This window comes from Prunus mume, linkage group LG7 (genome assembly GCF_029339155.1).
Source record: "Prunus mume cultivar Tortuosa linkage group LG7, ASM2933915v1, whole genome shotgun sequence".
Taxonomy (NCBI): domain Eukaryota; kingdom Viridiplantae; phylum Streptophyta; class Magnoliopsida; order Rosales; family Rosaceae; genus Prunus; species Prunus mume.
The window spans coordinates 15,836,629-15,855,898 of record NC_142704.1 but is presented as its reverse complement, the minus strand read 5'-3'; the positions used below and the strand labels follow the sequence as shown (position 1 = coordinate 15,855,898).

The window sequence follows — 19,270 nt, the reverse complement described above, 5'->3', positions numbered from 1 at the left end:
TTGGTGGTAGGGGCTGCCTTTAATCAATCGTTTTGACAATTTTGTAGCAAACCTGTCCTATTGAGACTGTCATAAATTTTTTTTCCCTTGACAGCTTCCCTGGGCCTCCAAAACCTTGGCCCAAAGTCAAAGATGAATTTCTATATCAATCATCAAGAAGAAATATGCTAGCATGAGTCACCTGTGGATACATGAAATATTATCAAGCCATTAATTATCGTGGGACCAACTTGTTGGTGTACCTATTGGTATCTCGGGACGGGACGTAGACACAAATTGCTGAACCTCGTTAAGTTTCCTGATCTCATTTACTTTACTTTAATTTTTACTTGTATAGTTAATTGGTTTTAGTTTGATATCAAAGATGGATTTGCATTAGTCACATTTGTTCACTCGTCAACTATCTATGTGTACGAGACGAACAATGAAACACACATACCATCAATCAAACCATCCTGCGCACGTATACAATCGACTGATGGTAGCACAACTCTTTCAAGAATTACAGTTATCCATGTTTTTTGTTTTCATCGCCATTATGATACAAAGAGCTAGTGCCACTTGTATAGGGTAATGCTCCCTGGATCTCCTTTTAATTTTATAAAGTTCGCCGCCAAGAAGAAATATCCGTAGAGTTAAGAGACAAGTGGTGCGGAATGACATGGAAAATTCCAATCCAATTCCAATTTGAAGTTACAAATATAAAAAGAGAAGCCATATGCACATTGGACAACGAAAGGGAAAGCTGTCGAATATTGTCTTCTTTTTTTTGGTCTGAGATGTCGAATATTATCCAGTCATTCAATTTGTGAGGAAGAAGAGAAGGATAACAAAAACAATACACAAGTAGGAAGGACGAGGAGCACTGCCATTATTCTGAGGTCTTGTGTCGTCATGTGTGTGTCGAAAAAGTCAATGCTGATTCTAGATCTCAATTCAATTGGACACTATTATTTTACAGAGTTAGGGTTCATTAGGTGAGTGAGGCACAGTTGCAGGGCTAGCGACTTTCTGTTTGTATCTATGCCTAATGCACCAAATTGAGATTTGACAAACTACATTTGTTATTAGAAGGGACTGCTAGCTACCGTTTCTTTGTATTTTTCCATTTTGGTCCTGTTGAATTTCACCCGCTGTATATTTTCTTCCTGGCTAGAAGTACTTAGAATGGGAGATGTTCCCAGATTTTTCGTTTAATGTTTTTCTTTTTTTCTTTTTCAATCTGTAAGTACGCGTGTTAATCTTAAAGATTACTAATGACACAAAAAAACATAAAGGATTCGATCTGATAAGTTCGTGAACTTCAAAGACGTTTTGTGATAAAACCCCTTACTTTTATCAATTCCTTTAAGTGGTGTTTGGTTGGTGTGAAATTGAATGAGAAAGAGAATGAGAATATGAATGGAAAGAGTAATATGTTAGACTTCGTACAAACAAACAAAATGGAAGAAGTGAAAAGAAAGAGTATTCTTTGGTTTTTTTTTTAATCAAGGGGCGGTGAGATTCCAACCTGGGAGTTCTTCCAAAGAGATGTTTCCTAGTTCCTACCTTCGATTTCTACGAGAATAAAGAGAGAAACAACCAATGAACTAAGGATGTGGTGTTCTGAACATAAATAATTTTTAATTATGTTTTCTTTATTTCGACATGAACTTTAGAAGTTAAAAATTAGAACTGATCTGGCAGAAAGAAACGCATCACCCCTTCCTTTTTTAAGGACGGTTGGAAGACTCCATGCATGTGGAACAATGTTTCAAGAATCATTAATTTATCTCATCAAATAAAGTTTATAATTTTTTTAATGGAGGAAAACTATGACAACGTATATATTCATCTATCGTGTTTTATAATTTTTTAAAGTAAACTCTGAATATGTACAATCATCTGTAAAATACCTTTTTATTTTTCGGTCAAAACGAGAATGTATTTAAACTTAAAATACATTTAAGCAATGTTTGTTAAAGTTTGTAGTTGAAAATCTTACTTGTTGAGATGAGTGGATTAGATACGTTGCCTTTACCATGCGATATATCCTTTAACTTTACTGATAATTGAACTGTCGCTTTTACCATGTCAAATTCCTGCCCACATATCTCAGTCTTCAATTCTTTTTGGTTTGTTCTTTGCTTCTTCTCTCCTTTACCACTATCCATGCGGGTTCCACCAAAAAGGAGGATAAGTAGCCTCCAAAAGTTCAGAATGTATAAAGTGGATGGAATATATAGATACATTATATACAGTAATCTGTAGGGCATCTCTCCAATTTTTACTTTATGTTTCCTATGTCACTCCTCCATATTAGTATCATCTAGACTCAACCATAAAATTAATAGGATACTTCTATGATGACAATACTCAAGGGTGGAATCATGAATTTTTCAACAGATGGACTAGCTAAAGTTATTAGCTTAAAAGGTAATGCGCTTTTTTTTTTTTTTTTTTTTGGTACTTACAATTTCTATAATTTTTTAGAAATAAAAATAAACATTAAATCATATAAACCACGCATATAGGGTGACACCACAATCAAAAAGTGGGCCAAACTCTCCCCCTCTCCCCCAAGGGCACTCAGGTTCGATTCACTAGTTCATAGCTCTATTGACTAAAGTTACCAGCCATCAAATCCATTTTTGATACATATTATTTGACATCTCAATTGGAGATACTCTTAACTAAGTAAACAAATTAAATATAAGATGATTATAGGCCTATAGGTTGAGTGGACAATGAGTTATTAGGCTACATTTGGGTGGACTATTAATTTTTTATAGAATGAAATCACATAAAAATAAATAAAATATTTTGTAAAGGCTACTTGGGCTAGAGCCCATGGTATCCTTGTTGCTAGTTCAACCCATGAGAATACTCTTGTGTGTTCATATACTATATATACAAATGAATTTTCTAAGTTAGTACGATGCTAATCACTACTTCGTATATAATGTGATCTCATAATACGAATTTTTTTTTCTTTATTGTTCTCATTCAAGATCATCCCTACAAAAAACATTTAGTCCAATCGAAAATCATTTAGTAATCCAATTGTGATTAAATAAGGCGAACACTTTGTTTTTTTTGTAACCATTAAAACAAAACAAAAATAGTCGATTTGACTGTTGTTTGCTTGGAGTATACGCATGAGGGAAAAGGTGAGGCATTCTGGCAGAATGTTTTCTTAAAGTTAGTATGACAGCCATTTCAGTGATTAGCATGTTTGCTTTAGATTTAGCTAATAAGTCCATTTTTCATTCATATTCTTCGGGTCTGAAAAAATTCAATCCAATTTCTCATCCCCAAATTCTTATATTTTGGTTCAAAAATGATGCGACGTAAGACTTAATAATCTCTTTTTGTTGCAATGCACATTCAAACATGGATATGGAATATTCTATGTTATATTCTAACTTGAGTTCCTGTGTTGGAATCCCCACTTCCTAAATATCGCTTGCATAAAAAATAAAAAATAAAAAAACCCAGAGGTTTTGAAAAATCAAATTTAGGGTTTGGGTTTATGGTCAAATGGAAAAGCCTATATTCTACTCGAAATCCAGGATTTGGGTCTTAGCACAGGACATGACGTGGCCTAATTAATGGCCAAGCTAGTTTACCTAGTTGTCGTGTGGCGTGATCCGAGGTAGTTCCCAATCATATACGACATGACGTTCTGTCAGATTACACACAAGCACCTTCCCTCACACCGAGACAGTTGTTTTAGTGCCTGCTTGTCTGTGGGTTTGTTCTGGTCCAAAAAAAAATATGGAAAGTGATATCAAAATTGACTTCTTTTGTTTACTTTCTTTTCAATCTGAGGCCGACATTTCTTTGTGATTTTGCTTCTTGTTTTCTAGGATCTTTTCCTCTTTTTTTGGGTTTGGTCGGTGGATCGTGACGAGGTTTTCTCATCATAGTTGCGCGTTTTGGTTGGTGGTAGGTACGGCTTGCTTCGTCTCTGCCATAATCAATCATTTTGATAATTTTCTAACAAATCTGTCATTTTTGCTGTTGTTGTTGAATAAGCGGAGAGGGAAAAATTATTGAACCTAAAATTCGACGCATGAATAATTATTTTTAACCACTTCACATTGCGAGTCATTTGCATGATCAACATGTCCTTTGACGACAATCAGAAAAGAATCTTTCCTGCACAGCTGCACTTGGCCTTCAAAACTATAATTTCTCGCATCTACACCACGTCCCCAAGTCAAAGGTGAATTTGCATTTTAATTTTCAAGAAAAAACATGCTAGCATCACATCAATCACTAGAAGTGTTGTCAACCATTGATATGTTGTGAGCCTTTGATACGTGTGGGATCAAGCAGTTGGCGTACCATGGGGTCCACCCAAATTATTCATTGTCGTGCCTAATAAAGAGAATTATTTACCATTTCGCATCAGGTCAATCTTCCACTCCAAATAGAGAGAGTGAGAGTGAGAGTGAGTTCAAGCAATAGAGTTCATTAGTGTGTGAGAGAATGATAAGTAAGTAGAGGCTTCGTTCTTGTATACATCACGTCTTGGGCATTCGCTTTATAAGATCGTTCTTATGTTTGATATAGTGGAAGCGTTGATATGAAATAGGCACACATTACCGAATCTCGTTAAATTTTTTAGTCCCTCCATTTTATTTCTTACTTATATTGTTAACCGGTTTGAGTTTCATAATTTCTATCCTATTATTATTAATTGATCTTAACAACTGGATTTAGGGTCGCGGTTGACTTGGTGTTACAAAATAGAAGGATATGATAGCACCATGATCGAACACAACAATTTGAGTGAGACATGGAAACCAAGGATGGAGGACATTTTCTATTGTGAGGATTTACATAAGTACTCGTCGAAGGTATTAAGGCCAAGCCACAAAGTATGTCGACTGTTGATTATACCAAGATGAATAATACTCACCAAGTGGATGATAGTGTTTTCCATGATGTCTAATGAGAACAATACTCACCATCTTTGGGTGAAGCTTAAATCTTTATTCGAGAAGAAGACCGCTGCCCTAGCGTTCTTAATCAAAGAGCTTATCAATCATTTTCCAAAATATATGATCAATCATTTAGCCACTATATATAAAGATGAATATAGACAATGAGCTATCAAGCAATCGGGGTACCTTTGTGATGACTATAACTCTACTTTTAATGTAAAAGCAGAGAATGATGAAACATTCAAAATATCAGAAAATGCCCTTGATTAATTCAAACATTAAGAATTGAAATTATTAATTAAATGAAGATAATATGGTAAATTCACATTTTTTTCATATTAAAAAAAAAAAATCAGATAATAGGTCGTACTTTTATCGAACATAACTACCCATGTTATCTTTTCTTAATTCTAAAAATAAAATAAAAAATAAAAAAAAAAAAGAAAAAAGAAAACTAATTGAAACATGCGTGAGCATGTAAAAAGAGTAGTGTAAGAGTTGAAATACTTTAGGGTCGTTTCTATTTAAAAGTTTCTATGTGATATATTCTTTTGTTTATTATTCTTCACATTTTGGTTATAGTTGGCTAGTTTCTATAATTAAGGTGTGAAACACGTCTTAATTTAAGGGTTCCGTTAACCTGATTTGGCGCGTGAAAACGCTCCTTTTATCGGGGATAATTTGGTTCAGAAAATAGCTTTAGGCCCAGGTTGCACCTCTTTATTGGCGTGCGATTATTTGCTCCCACAAACTTGTATTTCAATTTTCAAGAATCAAGATGATCAGTCACACTTATGCACATGAAACATTATTAGCCATCGAGATATATATATATATATATATATATTTTTTCTCTTATGCGGACTTCTGGATATTATTATTGTGCATAACTGTATTTTTTACTCCCTACTTTCCTCTATATTTACAATGGTATCAGCACGTTATTACCATGTGGATGTCCGGATGAGAGAAGACTGTTGATACAAGTGGTACGTATTAGTCATCGATATATAAGAGCACCTCCAGCGCTAGGGCTTTGCCATGGCAACAGCCCCCTCCAGCCCGATTTCCACCTCTAGCGCAGAAAACCTAGCTTGGGCAAGGCATGGGACCCACCAGCCCAGGCAAGCTCGCAGGCAAAAATGGACTGGGTTGTTGCTCGAAGGCTGCTGATGTTAGCAGTTGATTTTCAAATCTTTCATCATCTCATAATCATTTCCACAGAAGGAAAATAAAAAATTTAAGCCAACAATATCATTGTCTCAGGGACGTAGGCGCACATTGTCGAACCTCGTTATATATCTTGGTTGTCTTTACTTTATTTTATTTTTTGCTTATATTGTTGATTGGTTTAAATTTGATGATTCTCATATAATCTATTATAAGAATGATGATAATCAGTAGCAAACACTAGTGCGCATGAAGCGTTGTTAGTCATTGATATATATGAGACCAATAATGAAGCTCACACATACTGTTTACTAACAGCTCGAGTCCCATTCATATCAATGTCTAACAATACTTCGTGCGCCCACACGCACAACAGATAATAGCACAACTGCTTCAAGAATCACGTTAGCTCCCTAGATATTATTGTCTTCATCACCAGTATGGTACGATTTGTACAGGGTTGTGCTCCCTAGATCTCCTTTTAATTTAATAAAGTTAGCCGAGAAGAAAATATATAGTTTTCCAATAAGAAATCATAAACAATGCTAGTGGTGTATGGAATGGAATGGAAAATTCCCATTCAATTCTAACTTTAAGTTGTAAATATAAAAAGAGAAGCCATACGCATGCACTTTGGACCACGAAACAGAAAGATGTCCAATTTTGTCCAGTCATTTAATTTGTCAAGAACCAGAGAAGGATAACAAAAACAATACGTACAAGTAGGAGGAAGGAAGGAGAGCACCGCCATGATTATTCAACTGGTGTCGTCACGTGCTCTATGTTTTTGTCATGTGTGTGCCAAAAAAGTCAAGGCTGACTCTCTCAATGGCTGGCTGGCTTACAGTTCACCAAGTGAGGCACAGCTGCAGGGCTAGCGACTGCTCTCTGTCTCCATGCCTGGCGCGCCAAGTTGCCATTGATGCAGAGAGTTTGACCAAATCCTATTCTTTGTTGAAGCATTTGTTATTGGGAGGGAATGAAAGCAACAGCTCTTTCATCTCTCTCCATTAGACATTAATTCTTCATTCTTCTTTTTTGTTTTGCAGTGATGGATGATGATAGAAACTAGACTGTTCATTTTTAATTTAAGTTCTTCTTCCAGGATCGTTCATGCAGAAAATTACCTGAAGTAGAAATTATTCAGTAATTTGGTTAATACGGTGATTATTCAGTTTTAATCAAAATAATAGGTTTGGTAACCATTTTGAAAACAAAAAATATATATATTTGGCATTGTATTATTTTTCATTTTAACATCAACATTGAATGATTGAAGTTAACGTTGCCATTTGTATCATCTCAATTCACCATCAAGTAGTGTCATCGTCTCTCTATAATAAGAATAGTGAGAATTTAAACTCGGAATATCTTTTACTTTAAACATCTGTCTGATAATATTATTTAATTTTTTATTTTAAAAAAAATCAAAAGTGGGAATTCGAACTCTGAACATCTTTAACTACTGAATAAAGGTATTCCTTAGCACTAGCTAATTGGTATAATAATGCTTCCTAGTATCTACCTTTGATTTCTTCGAAACAACCATTAAACTAAGAATGTGGTGTTCTCAATCTCAACACGTATACTTGCTATGTATGTTTGCTTTATTTTAACATGAACTTTAGAAGTTAGAACTGATCTGGCATAAAGTAACTGCATGCGATCGTCAAATAATATTATATATGCTCAAACCCATCTCCCCTTCCTTTTCTAAGGACGGTTGGCCGACTCGGTGGCGGTGAAAAAGAGTGTTAAAATATCATTACGTTATCTCATCAAATAAAGTTGTTTTTTTTTAAAAAAAAAATAGAAAAACTCCCACTACTCATTCCTTCATCGGGTGCTAGCTCCTTGACACATGCGCGTGTCAATTGATTTTTTCTTTGTGTTCTTATTACGGAGACTAATTTTAGATGCTAACTTGTGTACTATTTATTTAATAAAGGTAGAATTCATTATATTAGTGAGCTCCCTAACATGATCCTTAAGATAAACTCTGGACAGCACACGTTACGTCTATATCATGTAAACAAAGTGTGTGTCTTATCATCGCAGAGATTTAAATTTAAAGTTGAAGTCTAAGTTGTCAACTAATTTCATACTATCATTTTCTACTAACCATCATGGAGGAGGAACGACCATTTGTTTCCTTTCCTTTTCAATCTACCCTCTTACTTAGTTAATGAACAATGATTGTTAAAGTTGTGGCTGAAATCTTACTTGCTGAGATACGTGGATTAGATAATGTTGTTGCCTGATACTATTACTATACCATACGATACAATACAACGTCGTTTGAGTATCTTAACTTTATTGATACTGTTGCTTTTACCATGTCAGTTTCCTGCCCATCTCCATCTTCATTATTTTCCCCTGCTCTATGCTTCTGTTTTTGCCCTTTACTCCTGTCCATGTGGGTGCCACCAAAAAGGAAGATAAGTAGCCTGCAAAAGGTTAGAGTTTATAAAGAGAGGCATGGAATATATGGATCCAAAGCACTGCAACTAGTGTTTGCAAAACTGACTACATGATATACCAATCTACAGGGCACTGCTCCAATTTTTATTTTCTTGTTCCTCCATGCTATTATAATCTGGACTACTCTAATGAGAATTGCTCTCTTAATATATACTCATGTGTGTTTATTTATGTACACAATATGATATCATAATCCGAACTATTCATTTTATTAGAAAACCAATCAGCCAAATTGAAAAGAGTTTAGTAATATAACTGGAGTATAATTGCATGGTATAACTCGTCTACGTGTTATAATATGAGTGGATATTTATTAAAATTATACCCTAAAGGTGCAAAGAGAAGGGCAGGCTACTAGCGGATCTATGCCAAGGGCAGGGTGGGCTACTGCCCAGCCCAAATTTAAATTTTTCCAAATAAATAAATAGCTACATTTGATAGCCTACACTCATACACTGCCAACTCATGTCCTAGAGCACAGCTTCTCCTCTTGTCCTTTGGGCAGACTCTGCATTTTTTTAATGCTCGGAAAGTTTAAAAGCCAACTCTCATGAAATAATATAGCTATTCACTCTTTAGTTGCCATTTTTACCCCTCATTAGGTATTGTTTTTTTTTTTCCATGAATATGTGATTGTGTTGTTATTTGTTTTTTTTTAATACCCTTTGAGCATATCTTCTTTTCCTCATTATTAGTACAAAGAAGAAATATCTTTACATAAAAACTCTAAAACAAAATATTATTGCTTATGAAGACAAAATGCAATAGTCTTCTTTTAGTTTCCACTTCTATATAGTTACTCTCTGTGCATTACTACGATTTTTAATTGAATTTTTTTTCTCTTCTTGAGATTTTATTTTTTCAATACAAATGATTTGATAGTTATATTATTTTTTTGAAAGAACAAACAAATACAATAAAAAAACATAACAACAAATGAAAACCAAAAACACAAAACACTAAAGAAAAAAAAAACACAAAGGGAAATATGATATGTAAATTATTGATTAATTTACTACTTAATCAAACAAGAATCTTTGGTGATAATTCTCTTTTTTATTTATTCCACTCTATGTGTATTTTTTATTATCTATATATCTTCTATATATAAAACAAAAGGCAGAGAATGGTGAAACATTCAAAATACCAAAAAATAGTCTTGGTTAATTCAAGCATTAGGAATTGAAATTATTAATTAAATGAGGATAATATGGTAAATTCACTTTTTTATATAAAAAAATAAAAATAAAAACAAAATCATATAATAGTTCCTACTTTTATAGAACATAACTACCCATGTTATATTTTCTTAATCCTAAAAATAAAATAAAAAATAAAAAATAAAAAATAAAACCAACTTTCAAACTAACTTGTACCGTCGAATATAATATTTAAGTTTCATCAATCCAACTTTCAAATTTTGAATCTGCCACTGGTATCATATGCTTCCCATAATAATAAAGTGCACCCAAACACATGTTCACATTTCCATTTTCATAGGACATTGATGCCAACTTCCACTATCTCTCCTAATTTGTTCTTTTTCTTAGTTGACGGCTAAAGTCTATTTCTAAACTTTCAATGCGTATTGTATCATCATACTCCTCATGTGCAGAACGCATTATTTGCAATTTTTCTTTCTCTTCTAGCATTTTGTGTTTTTAATTTCCTAAAATAAGAAAAATAAGAAAAATAATAAAAAAAGGGTAATGGGTGGAAATGAAAGCTCAAGAGTCCATGGCCTTCACATATAGTGCGTCGAGGCCATCGAACTGTGGTCCCTCTAAATATGAATCAATAGGTCGTTTTTACATATCATATTATATACATTCTTTCTTGTTGCTTTTGCAGAAAAGTTGCAGAAATAAATAACCGATGTCGGCCGTCCTACGCTGTATATATTTTACTGAACGGTATTTTCTTTTTTTTAAAAAAATAATTATATTTTCAGTGAATCTGGACCACGCACTCTGACAAAAATTATTCGACTTTGATTCACATAATCTAAAGTGCTAACCATCAAGAATTACTGTAAATATCCTCATTTCCCCTTCTGCTCTACTGATTTTCAAAGTTGGTTGGGCCTAATTTATTTTACAGTTGTGTAGTCGTAGTCAATGTTCTGTTTTGGTTGAGGCATCGCGGCCTGACCTTGGTTGGTTTCTATTTCGAGCAAAGATTTAGAGTGGGCAATAACTGCCCTCACTGGAATTTGGCATTGAGGTGTGATGAGCGCCACCTGTTTGCTCAAATGTTTGATAGGGTTGGTGGAATTGAGTTTTGCTTAGGTGTATTAGCAGTTTGTTTAATTGAATTGTAATAAAGTATTCTGTCAGTTGCTTTTTGTAAAAATGAGTTATTTAATCAAATAATTTTATTTATTTATTTATATTTCTGGATGGATATTGGATTCTTGGTGTTTGTCTTTTACTGTTCTGTTTGCCTTTGGTTATCTTAGCATTTAACTACCTGAAAATAAGAGCTGCAGTGGATATATCTGTTGGTCAAATGAGTTCAAGTCTGCTATCATGAAAGTGACATCAATTTTCTTGTGGAAATCTTTTTGGGAATTTATGATTTTTCAATACTATTTATGCTGTTGTTTTATGAACCAGAAAAATTATGATTTGAGTGGGAGGACCATTGAGTATTTTTCTTTTGCAAGTTGTGATTATGGATGTCTGCTAAATGCGTCCTCACTTACCTTCTCTGTCCTGGCATGAAATTTCTGGTGCTGGCCATCAAAGAAGCTTATTTATAGCCTACCTTTTCTGGTATTGCTTTGAAAAGCTTCTATTTAAATGTTAGTCTCCAAGAATGGTGGCACCAGGATTCAAAGTCTATCTGTTTTAAGCTGCTTCCATATTTAGAGCTTGTGCCTTCAAAGTCTTAAGTATATAAGTACTCACTGTATTCACTAGTAAATTTTTGAGCTCAACAGTATGAAAAGCAGAAAAGGAAAGCCCTCTGAGGTATGCTTTTTCTGTCAACCACTTTTATGAATCTCAAGATTCAGCACATGGTTTTCAGCACATGGTTTCAGCTATTGATCAGCTCATGTTGCATTTTATTACAGGCTTTCTGGCCTTCCCTTATGATGAAGAAATGGCTAAACATAAAGCCAAAGGAATATGATTTCAGTGCAGATGAGGTTGATACTGAAACTGAAACTGAAACTGAAACGGAAAGTGAAGATGACGGTATGGTTTCATGGTCTCAGCTTTGTACTCTTCAACATTATGTTTCTCGAATATCCTCCGCTTAATCAAGTTTTCTGCAATTTTTGTCTTCCAGGTTACTCTCACAAAGATGCAAGAAAGCACATGCGTGATGATCATGGCCTTAGAGAAAACCACTCCGATTTCCGAAGTCAACTTTCAGGCAATTCCTTTTTCACACCTCATATCAGTAAATTCCGTTATGAGTATTTACTTGTTCCAAATTAAGCTTATCTTACCTATTTATTCTTGTAATTCTTATCACTAAAATAATTTCTGGAACTTTAGCTTTGATGTCAAGTTTTGATATGAGAGAGAGAAAGGCAAATGGTGAAATTTCTTGAATAGGAAACCATTTCTGGGCATCTTAATCATATAACTGTTTCTGCTTCATAATTAAATCTAAAGAAGACTTTAACAACTGTTTGATCATTATCAGATATCTCGTAAGTGTTTATATCCATGTTCTCTATTAATATACATGATGTGTTTTTTTAATTTGCCTCAGATCTTCCATCTAAGGGCTACAAGTTAAAACACCGGAGAGGGAAATCAGAAACTGTTCGTGCTCAGTACATAAACACAAAGGATGTGAGGTTCGGCTATTATTCTCGTACACTTTCAATGTTAGCCTAGAAGTAGTACCAGTATGGTTCTTACTCGAATGTACCTTGGGCACATGGTTGTATGTAGGGTGACAGTAGGCAGTTGGAATGTTGGTGGAAGACTTCCGTATGAAGATCTTGATATTGACGATTGGCTTTGTACCGAAGAACCAGCAGATGTTTACATTCTTGGGTAAGTTACTCCTCCAGTTGTTGGTCCTATATCATTTTTTCTCCCTTGACAGAATCCACCTAGGCACACACTTCCAACGGTTTGTTGCATAAGGGATCTTTCCTCCCTTCACCCCTGCCTCAAAAACTGCATTTGATAACTGGTTAGCCTGGTATATTCTGGTGGCAGGCGCTCACCCAGAAGTATTTTATCAACATCTTATCTAGTTTCCATTTCATTTTCATTTGATTGGTACTAATTATCGTTCAGTTTTCAAGAGGTTGTCCCTTTGAATGCTGGGAATGTACTGGGAGCAGAGGATAACAAATCAATACCAAAATGGGAGGCAATCATTCGAAAAACTCTGAACAAATCCTTGGAACCCGAAAGCAAACACATATGCTACAGTGCTCCACCTTCACCAGTACAAAGGACTTCTTCTGTTGCTGATGTACTTGCAGAAACTAATGCTCATCCGTTAGGTTTTCTGGGCAAGGAATATGTTGGAGCTACTAAGGGTTGTGACTTGGAACATGGTCAATTGAATAAAGTACTCAGCATTGGGAGAAATTTGCAATGGAGGAGAATTTATGGCATTGATTGCGATAGTAGGCTAGATTGGCCTGAACTTTCATTAGATGCAACCCCTCAAGTTGTCTTCACCAGTTCCAAATTGCGGCGGGTGCTGAGCAGTTCTGCGAGAATGAGCTTTAATACATCGGATAATCCTTTAATATTCAGTCCTCAAATTTCACAAAAAGATGGTGGATTGAAAAGATCACACCATAGCTCTGGGAACCTGCGGAGATCAATCTCTGTGGAGCAGCAAGAGATGCCTCAAGTTTTTGACAACCTCTCTAATGTGTCTGACAGTTTTTTGGAAGAGGAAGATGATATCTTTGATGAATTACCAAATGAACAACTGAAAAATGAAGTTATTGAGGATGGAGCAAAGTTACCTTCTACATATGTCCGAATTGTCAGCAAGCAAATGGTAGGGATATATATATCCGTCTGGGTGCGTAAGAAGTTGAGGAGACACATTAACAATCTGAAAGTATCTCCAGTTGGGGTTGGTCTAATGGGCTTCATGGGAAACAAGGTACTTCCTGCTTTCTTTCTTTTTTCATGCTTGAAGTGCATCATCTTATGTGGAAAAGATGTTGGTGTTTCCCAACCTTAAGAAAGTTAAGATAATATGAATTTGGAATTGAAAGGGGGTTTTTTTTTTTTCGCTATCACAATCTACAATCTGGAGTAGGTTACATTGTATTGCATCAAGCTAATGTAGGGTGCTGTGTTTATTTCACGACGATAGTGAGCCATGTTCTATGAGTTCACTTGTTTTGATTTTCAAATGAAATAAAAACAGTGTCCCTCAACATACTGATGCATTAAAATGTGATCAACTGCAGGCTGGAGATTGCATTAATTGTAGAGGAGACAACATGTTATAATGTGCTGATCAATTGTTGAATGTTCTTGCCTTAATGCTATTGACCATCTTCGTAATTCATGGTTGCTCAAGCAGGGATCAGTTTCCGTTAGTATGTCCCTTTTCCAATCGCGAATGTGCTTTGTTTGTTCTCATCTGTCCTCTGGTCAGAAGGAGGGGGCTGATCAAAGGCGGAACTCAGATGTGTATGAAATTATACGACGTACCTGTTTCTCGTCTGTCTTTGATACAGATCAACCGCTGACAATTCCCTCTCATGAGTAAGCATACAGTTGACATTCTTTTTAATTATATGTGTTTATGTTGGCTGCTTCATAAGACTATAAGCCATCTATTTTTATTTTTATTTTTGCCATCGTTTATTTTTGTTATGACTTAATATTGTGGAGGACAGAGAGAAAAATAAATTATGTTTATCTGTAGACAATTAAAATAAGAAACCAACTGCCCAATTTGTCATTTTATAGTTGAACCTCTCTCTTCTTTTTCATATCTATAATATACCAATGTGAACTGTCATTTGATGTGATTGGGGTGCTTCTATGAACAGCCAGATTTTCTGGTTTGGGGATTTAAACTATCGTCTCAATATGGAAGACGCAGATGTAAGGAAGCTCATTGCTCTCAAACGGTGGGATGAACTTGTCAGCAATGATCAGGTGAGATCATCGAACTTTTTGCACAACCATTCCAATATATTTAATTTTTATCCTCAGTATGAAACTTTTATGACCCGAATTCACTTTACCGGGCAATGATACAGGAATTCTGTGTCCAAATCTCAATGATACCTTATGCAACTAAATACTGGATCTAACTTTGAATCCAAGCTTATGGTCTTAAGTTGTTCACATTTGATTTTAATTCTTAGGGTTGCTGAAGACACTACTAAGTATAAACATTATTCATTCAATTTTTTTATTTTTTTTTCTGAAATCCTACAATGTTCATCATGAATAGTTCAGGAAACAGCATAAATATTTTGTAAACTGAACTGCCGTTTAATGCAATCACTCCATGTGCAGCTAAACAAAGAACTCCGCAGTGGGCATGTATTTGAAGGATGGAAAGAGGGAGTGATAAACTTTCCACCTACCTATAAGTATGAGATAAACTCTGACAGATATTTTGGAGAGAACCCAAAAGAAGGAGAGAAGAAGAGATCACCAGCATGGTAAGTACAACTTTTGTGGGACCAGCATGATTGTAATTGTTACAACATCACTTTTTTCCCAAGCATAGAATAGTTCATTGCCCTTTTAGTTGCTTAGAAGAAAAGGAAACAGAAAACTCATGAACACAATGTCATATTGATATTTTTATGATATTTTTACTTTTAAAAAAATTCTGATTGAATATTTCATCGATGCTTAGAAACTGTACTAAATATGGTTGCTCAAGCTTCTGTGGACTATGTTTCCAATTTGTATTTCAGTGCAACTAGACAGTTGTCAAGAACTTGGACAGTATTAGTTAACTTTCTTATTTGTTGTAGAACATCAAAACTAGTCAATTTGAGTCGAGGTAACTTGATAATGTTGAATTGACAATGTATTTAACTTTAGAAACTGCGCCTTCACTCACGATTGTTTTTCCTTTTGTTGGGTAGGGGAGAGTTCTATAAGAGAGACCACACCATAGAATAACCTTCAGCTTCACGACTATTTGTACTTTTTCCAGTCAATATAGTGGTGAAGTTATTACCATGATTCAGTCCATTGATGAGTATTTCCTCTTTATGTACTTGGTATTCCTGTAACAGGTGTGATCGTATACTATGGCTAGGAAAAGGCATCAGACAACTTTCTTACGAGCGGGCAGAAATAAAGCTTTCAGATCATCGACCAGTTAGTTCAGTCTTCATGGTTGAAGTTGAAGTCCTAGATCATTGGAAGCTGCAACGAGCGCTCAATTGCACTAGTGTAGCCGTTCATCCTGAGATCTTCCTGGATGAAGTTGAGGATTTAGACTATTAATTAGAAGAGATCAGGTAACAATCATGAGATTTTTTTTCCTTCTGAAGAGTATTGGAACTCTGTCAATATCAGCCCACTGCAATTTAGAGTTATTATTTCTCTAAATAGCATCAGCAACATAGCTATCCTTTTATTCAACACCAAGGCAATACCTGAAATCTTTTGTTGTGTAAACCTCTAAAGAAGTTCCCAGCTGCGTGGTACAGATCTAACTTTTAATTCAGTGGTTTTGGAGATGCTGTTAAATGATCCTTTGCTTGTGTTACCTTTAATACTGTCACTCTACCTGACCGCATCATTAAACAACCATGAAATTGTTCAAGAGTGTGACATGTTATGAACCAAAAATAAATATATAAAAATTCATGCCATGTTCCAAGTACTTCTTTACAGTAGGTTCCTGAGAAGAATTTGATATGAAGTTGTATAAGTAATTCTGTGTATGTGGCCTTCCTGTTTATACTTGCTGCTGCTATGTGGTAATTCGCCTATTGCTTCTTTTGCCCTTGAACAACATAATGATGTTTTTGCATACCTATACTAACATGGACTGATTATCTTTTACACAGGAAATTGCAGGCCATGCTGACAAGCGTTGAACGCTGGTATCGTTTTTGACAGATGGGATTCAAGATGCTGCTCTCAAACACCATAACTGACACACCAGTATGCAAAATGGTAGCTAGGATAACAAGTTTATATATATTATACAAGTCAAGGTATTAATAGTATACATCAAATGGGAAAAAACATCTTTCTTTAACAGATCTTAAACAGTTGCGATTTTCATTTGTATATTGGTTTCTTTGTCTCTGTATTATCTTTTTCTTCTCTTTCTCTTCTGTAGTTAGAACTTCTGGGTTGTCTGTGGGACAGGATAGGAATCATCTGACAATTGAATAGAACATGAAAGTTGCATTATGTTTCAGACTTTGGATCTTGGCTTTGTACGGATGAAGTAAGTAAAAAAGAACTAGAAAAAATAAATGGTTTTTTGACTTGGAGAACAACAAAAAAAACGAAAAAAACGAAATGGATTTTCCAAAGTCAATGTAACAAATACAAAATACCCAAACACTGTACCAAATAATGCAGTCTACAAATGCACTATACAGTATACACTATCTTGCTAAGTGACAGAATTAGGGGGGTTGGAAGTATTTTTGTTTAAATAGGGGGATTCGAACTTTTGCCGGAGGTGTAGAAGTGATACTCTCTACCACCAGAGCTAATATAAGCCCCAAGAGAATCGAGCATATTCAATCCGGCACAAAATGGCTACTTTCTGGTTTTCAACCTGTACCATTTGCTAATAACGGGCTTAACCTTAATTTGTGGACCCATGAAATAGTCCCCATGCCCTTGAAACTAAGCAGTTAGCTTTTGAGATAATGAGAAGACAATTAGGTAGGAGTAGTTGCATCAACTTTCAACAAAATATCAAAAAGGAATGTGGTTATGCTAAGTTGGTTTGAAAACATGGAAGGCAACATTTTGAAGCAAAGTGCAGTAAAAACGTCACAGTAATGCCTACACAGATCAAACTAGTATAGATGGAGATGTTACTTCAACATTCCTGTCTCATAAATTAATCCAATCAACACTATAAATCCACTATTTCATTTTCTACAATGGAGAACATAAGGAGGAGGATGTTCTTGATAGTACTACTAACAATGGTTTTTCATGGCATTGGAACTTCTGTTGAGCATGATGGACCTCTATTTCTTGACTATTACAAAGAAAGGTGCCCTTTGGCAGAAGAGATTGTGAGGCGTAGTGTTGCAATTGCGGTGGCTAAAGATCCTCGAATGGCGGCTTCACTCCTTCGCTTGCATTTTCATGATTGTTTTGTTTTGGTTGAGCCTCTCTCTCTCTCTGTCTCTCTCACCCTCTCCCCCTTCCGCACACGCGCACACACACAAACACACATGGAGCCAAATTTGCTGACTTTGGTTTTGCAAGTTTGTCTTCCCCTGTACCAGCCAGTGCATGCATACTGCAGGGGAGAGACAGAGCAATATCATAAATATGAAAGAACAAGAATCAATACTTTACTTCGATCTTCTTGTTTTGTTGTTAACAGTTTTTGTTTCTTTGGAGTTAGGGGTGCGATGCATCTGTTCTTTTGGACAGCTACGGAGGCATAGTCAGTGAAAAGCAAGCCGGCCCAAACCTAGATTCTTTACGAGGATTTGAGGTTGTCGATGAGATAAAGTATCACCTGGAAGAGGCTTGTCCAACAACAGTTTCATGTGCTGATATTCTAGCCTTGGCTGCTCGCGATGCTGTTGCATTGGTACATCTCTCTCTCGATGTTGTCCATAAGAGATGTGATCAGAAATAATGTCCTCAGTAAATTTGATACATGTAGCATCACTCTCTCAAAAATTGTAAGTATTTTGTAACATTTTTCATTTTTCTTCTGTTGGTGAAAAGAGAGGTGGACCAAGCTGGAATGTGTGGCTAGGCAGGAGAGACTCACTGGAAGCAAGCTTCAGTGGTGCCAACCAGCTCATCCCCGCTCCGAATTCCTCTCTAGAAACTCTCATTGCCAATTTCAAACAACAGGGCCTTGATGTAGGAGACTTGGTTACCTTGTCAGGTAAGTTATTCAAGAATCAATATCATGTGAAAAATTTGCCTTCTTTCTTTCTTTCTTTCTTCAATGAAATTACTATTAAATGATAGGACTTACAAAGGGTAGATCTGCAGGTAGCCACACAATGGGAAGGGCAAGATGTTTAAGTTTCAGACAGAGGGTGTATGATGTAAACTTCAGAGGAAAATACGAATTATACGATAAATACAAGAGATATACGACCTTTCGAAGAATGCTACGGTCCATATGCCCGAAATCAGGGAGGGACGATGAATTAGCACCGCTTGATTTTCAGACACCAGCCAGATTTGACAACCATTACTACCTTAACATACTCCAAGGGAAAGGTTTATTTGGGTCTGATAATGTGTTGGTCACACAAGATCATGATGGGGAGATACTAAAGCAGGTGTGGGCTTATGCCTCTGATCAAAAGCTTTTCTTTGCTTCATTTGTAAAATCAATGATCAAAATGGGAAATATCAATACATTGACCGGAAACCAAGGAGAGATCAGGAAGCATTGTAGGTTTGTCAATGCCTAGGCTAGGTAGTGCATGTATGATGTATGTATGGATATTGAACTCGAAGTTCATTTTATGGGTTTCTTATTATCTGCAAGACATGATTTAGAAATTACTGATAGCACTTGAAATAGAC

The 19,270-nt window shown here is 35.5% G+C and overlaps 2 protein-coding genes across 2 annotated transcripts; both read left to right on the top strand.

Annotated features, from left to right (window-relative positions):
• Positions 1–10,399: 10,399 nt before the first annotated feature.
• IP5PII (myo-inositol polyphosphate 5-phosphatase 2) lies at positions 10,400–16,937 on the top strand. The gene is made up of 11 exons (XM_008240138.3): positions 10,400–11,554; positions 11,659–11,782; positions 11,877–11,963; positions 12,309–12,396; positions 12,494–12,598; positions 12,848–13,679; positions 14,109–14,293; positions 14,584–14,692; positions 15,059–15,207; positions 15,796–16,023; positions 16,579–16,937. Exons 1-10 carry the CDS (start codon positions 11,525–11,527, stop codon positions 16,007–16,009), a joined length of 1,923 nt encoding a protein of 640 aa, XP_008238360.2. The 5' UTR covers positions 10,400–11,524; the 3' UTR covers positions 16,010–16,023; positions 16,579–16,937.
• Positions 16,938–17,084: 147 nt separating this feature from the next.
• Positions 17,085–19,258, top strand: LOC103336997 (Peroxidase superfamily protein). The gene is made up of 4 exons (XM_008240137.3): positions 17,085–17,868; positions 18,117–18,308; positions 18,449–18,614; positions 18,725–19,258. The coding sequence occupies exons 1-4, from the start codon at positions 17,641–17,643 to the stop codon at positions 19,153–19,155; spliced, it is 1,017 nt and encodes a 338-aa protein (XP_008238359.2). The 5' UTR covers positions 17,085–17,640; the 3' UTR covers positions 19,156–19,258.
• Positions 19,259–19,270: the final 12 nt, after the last annotated feature.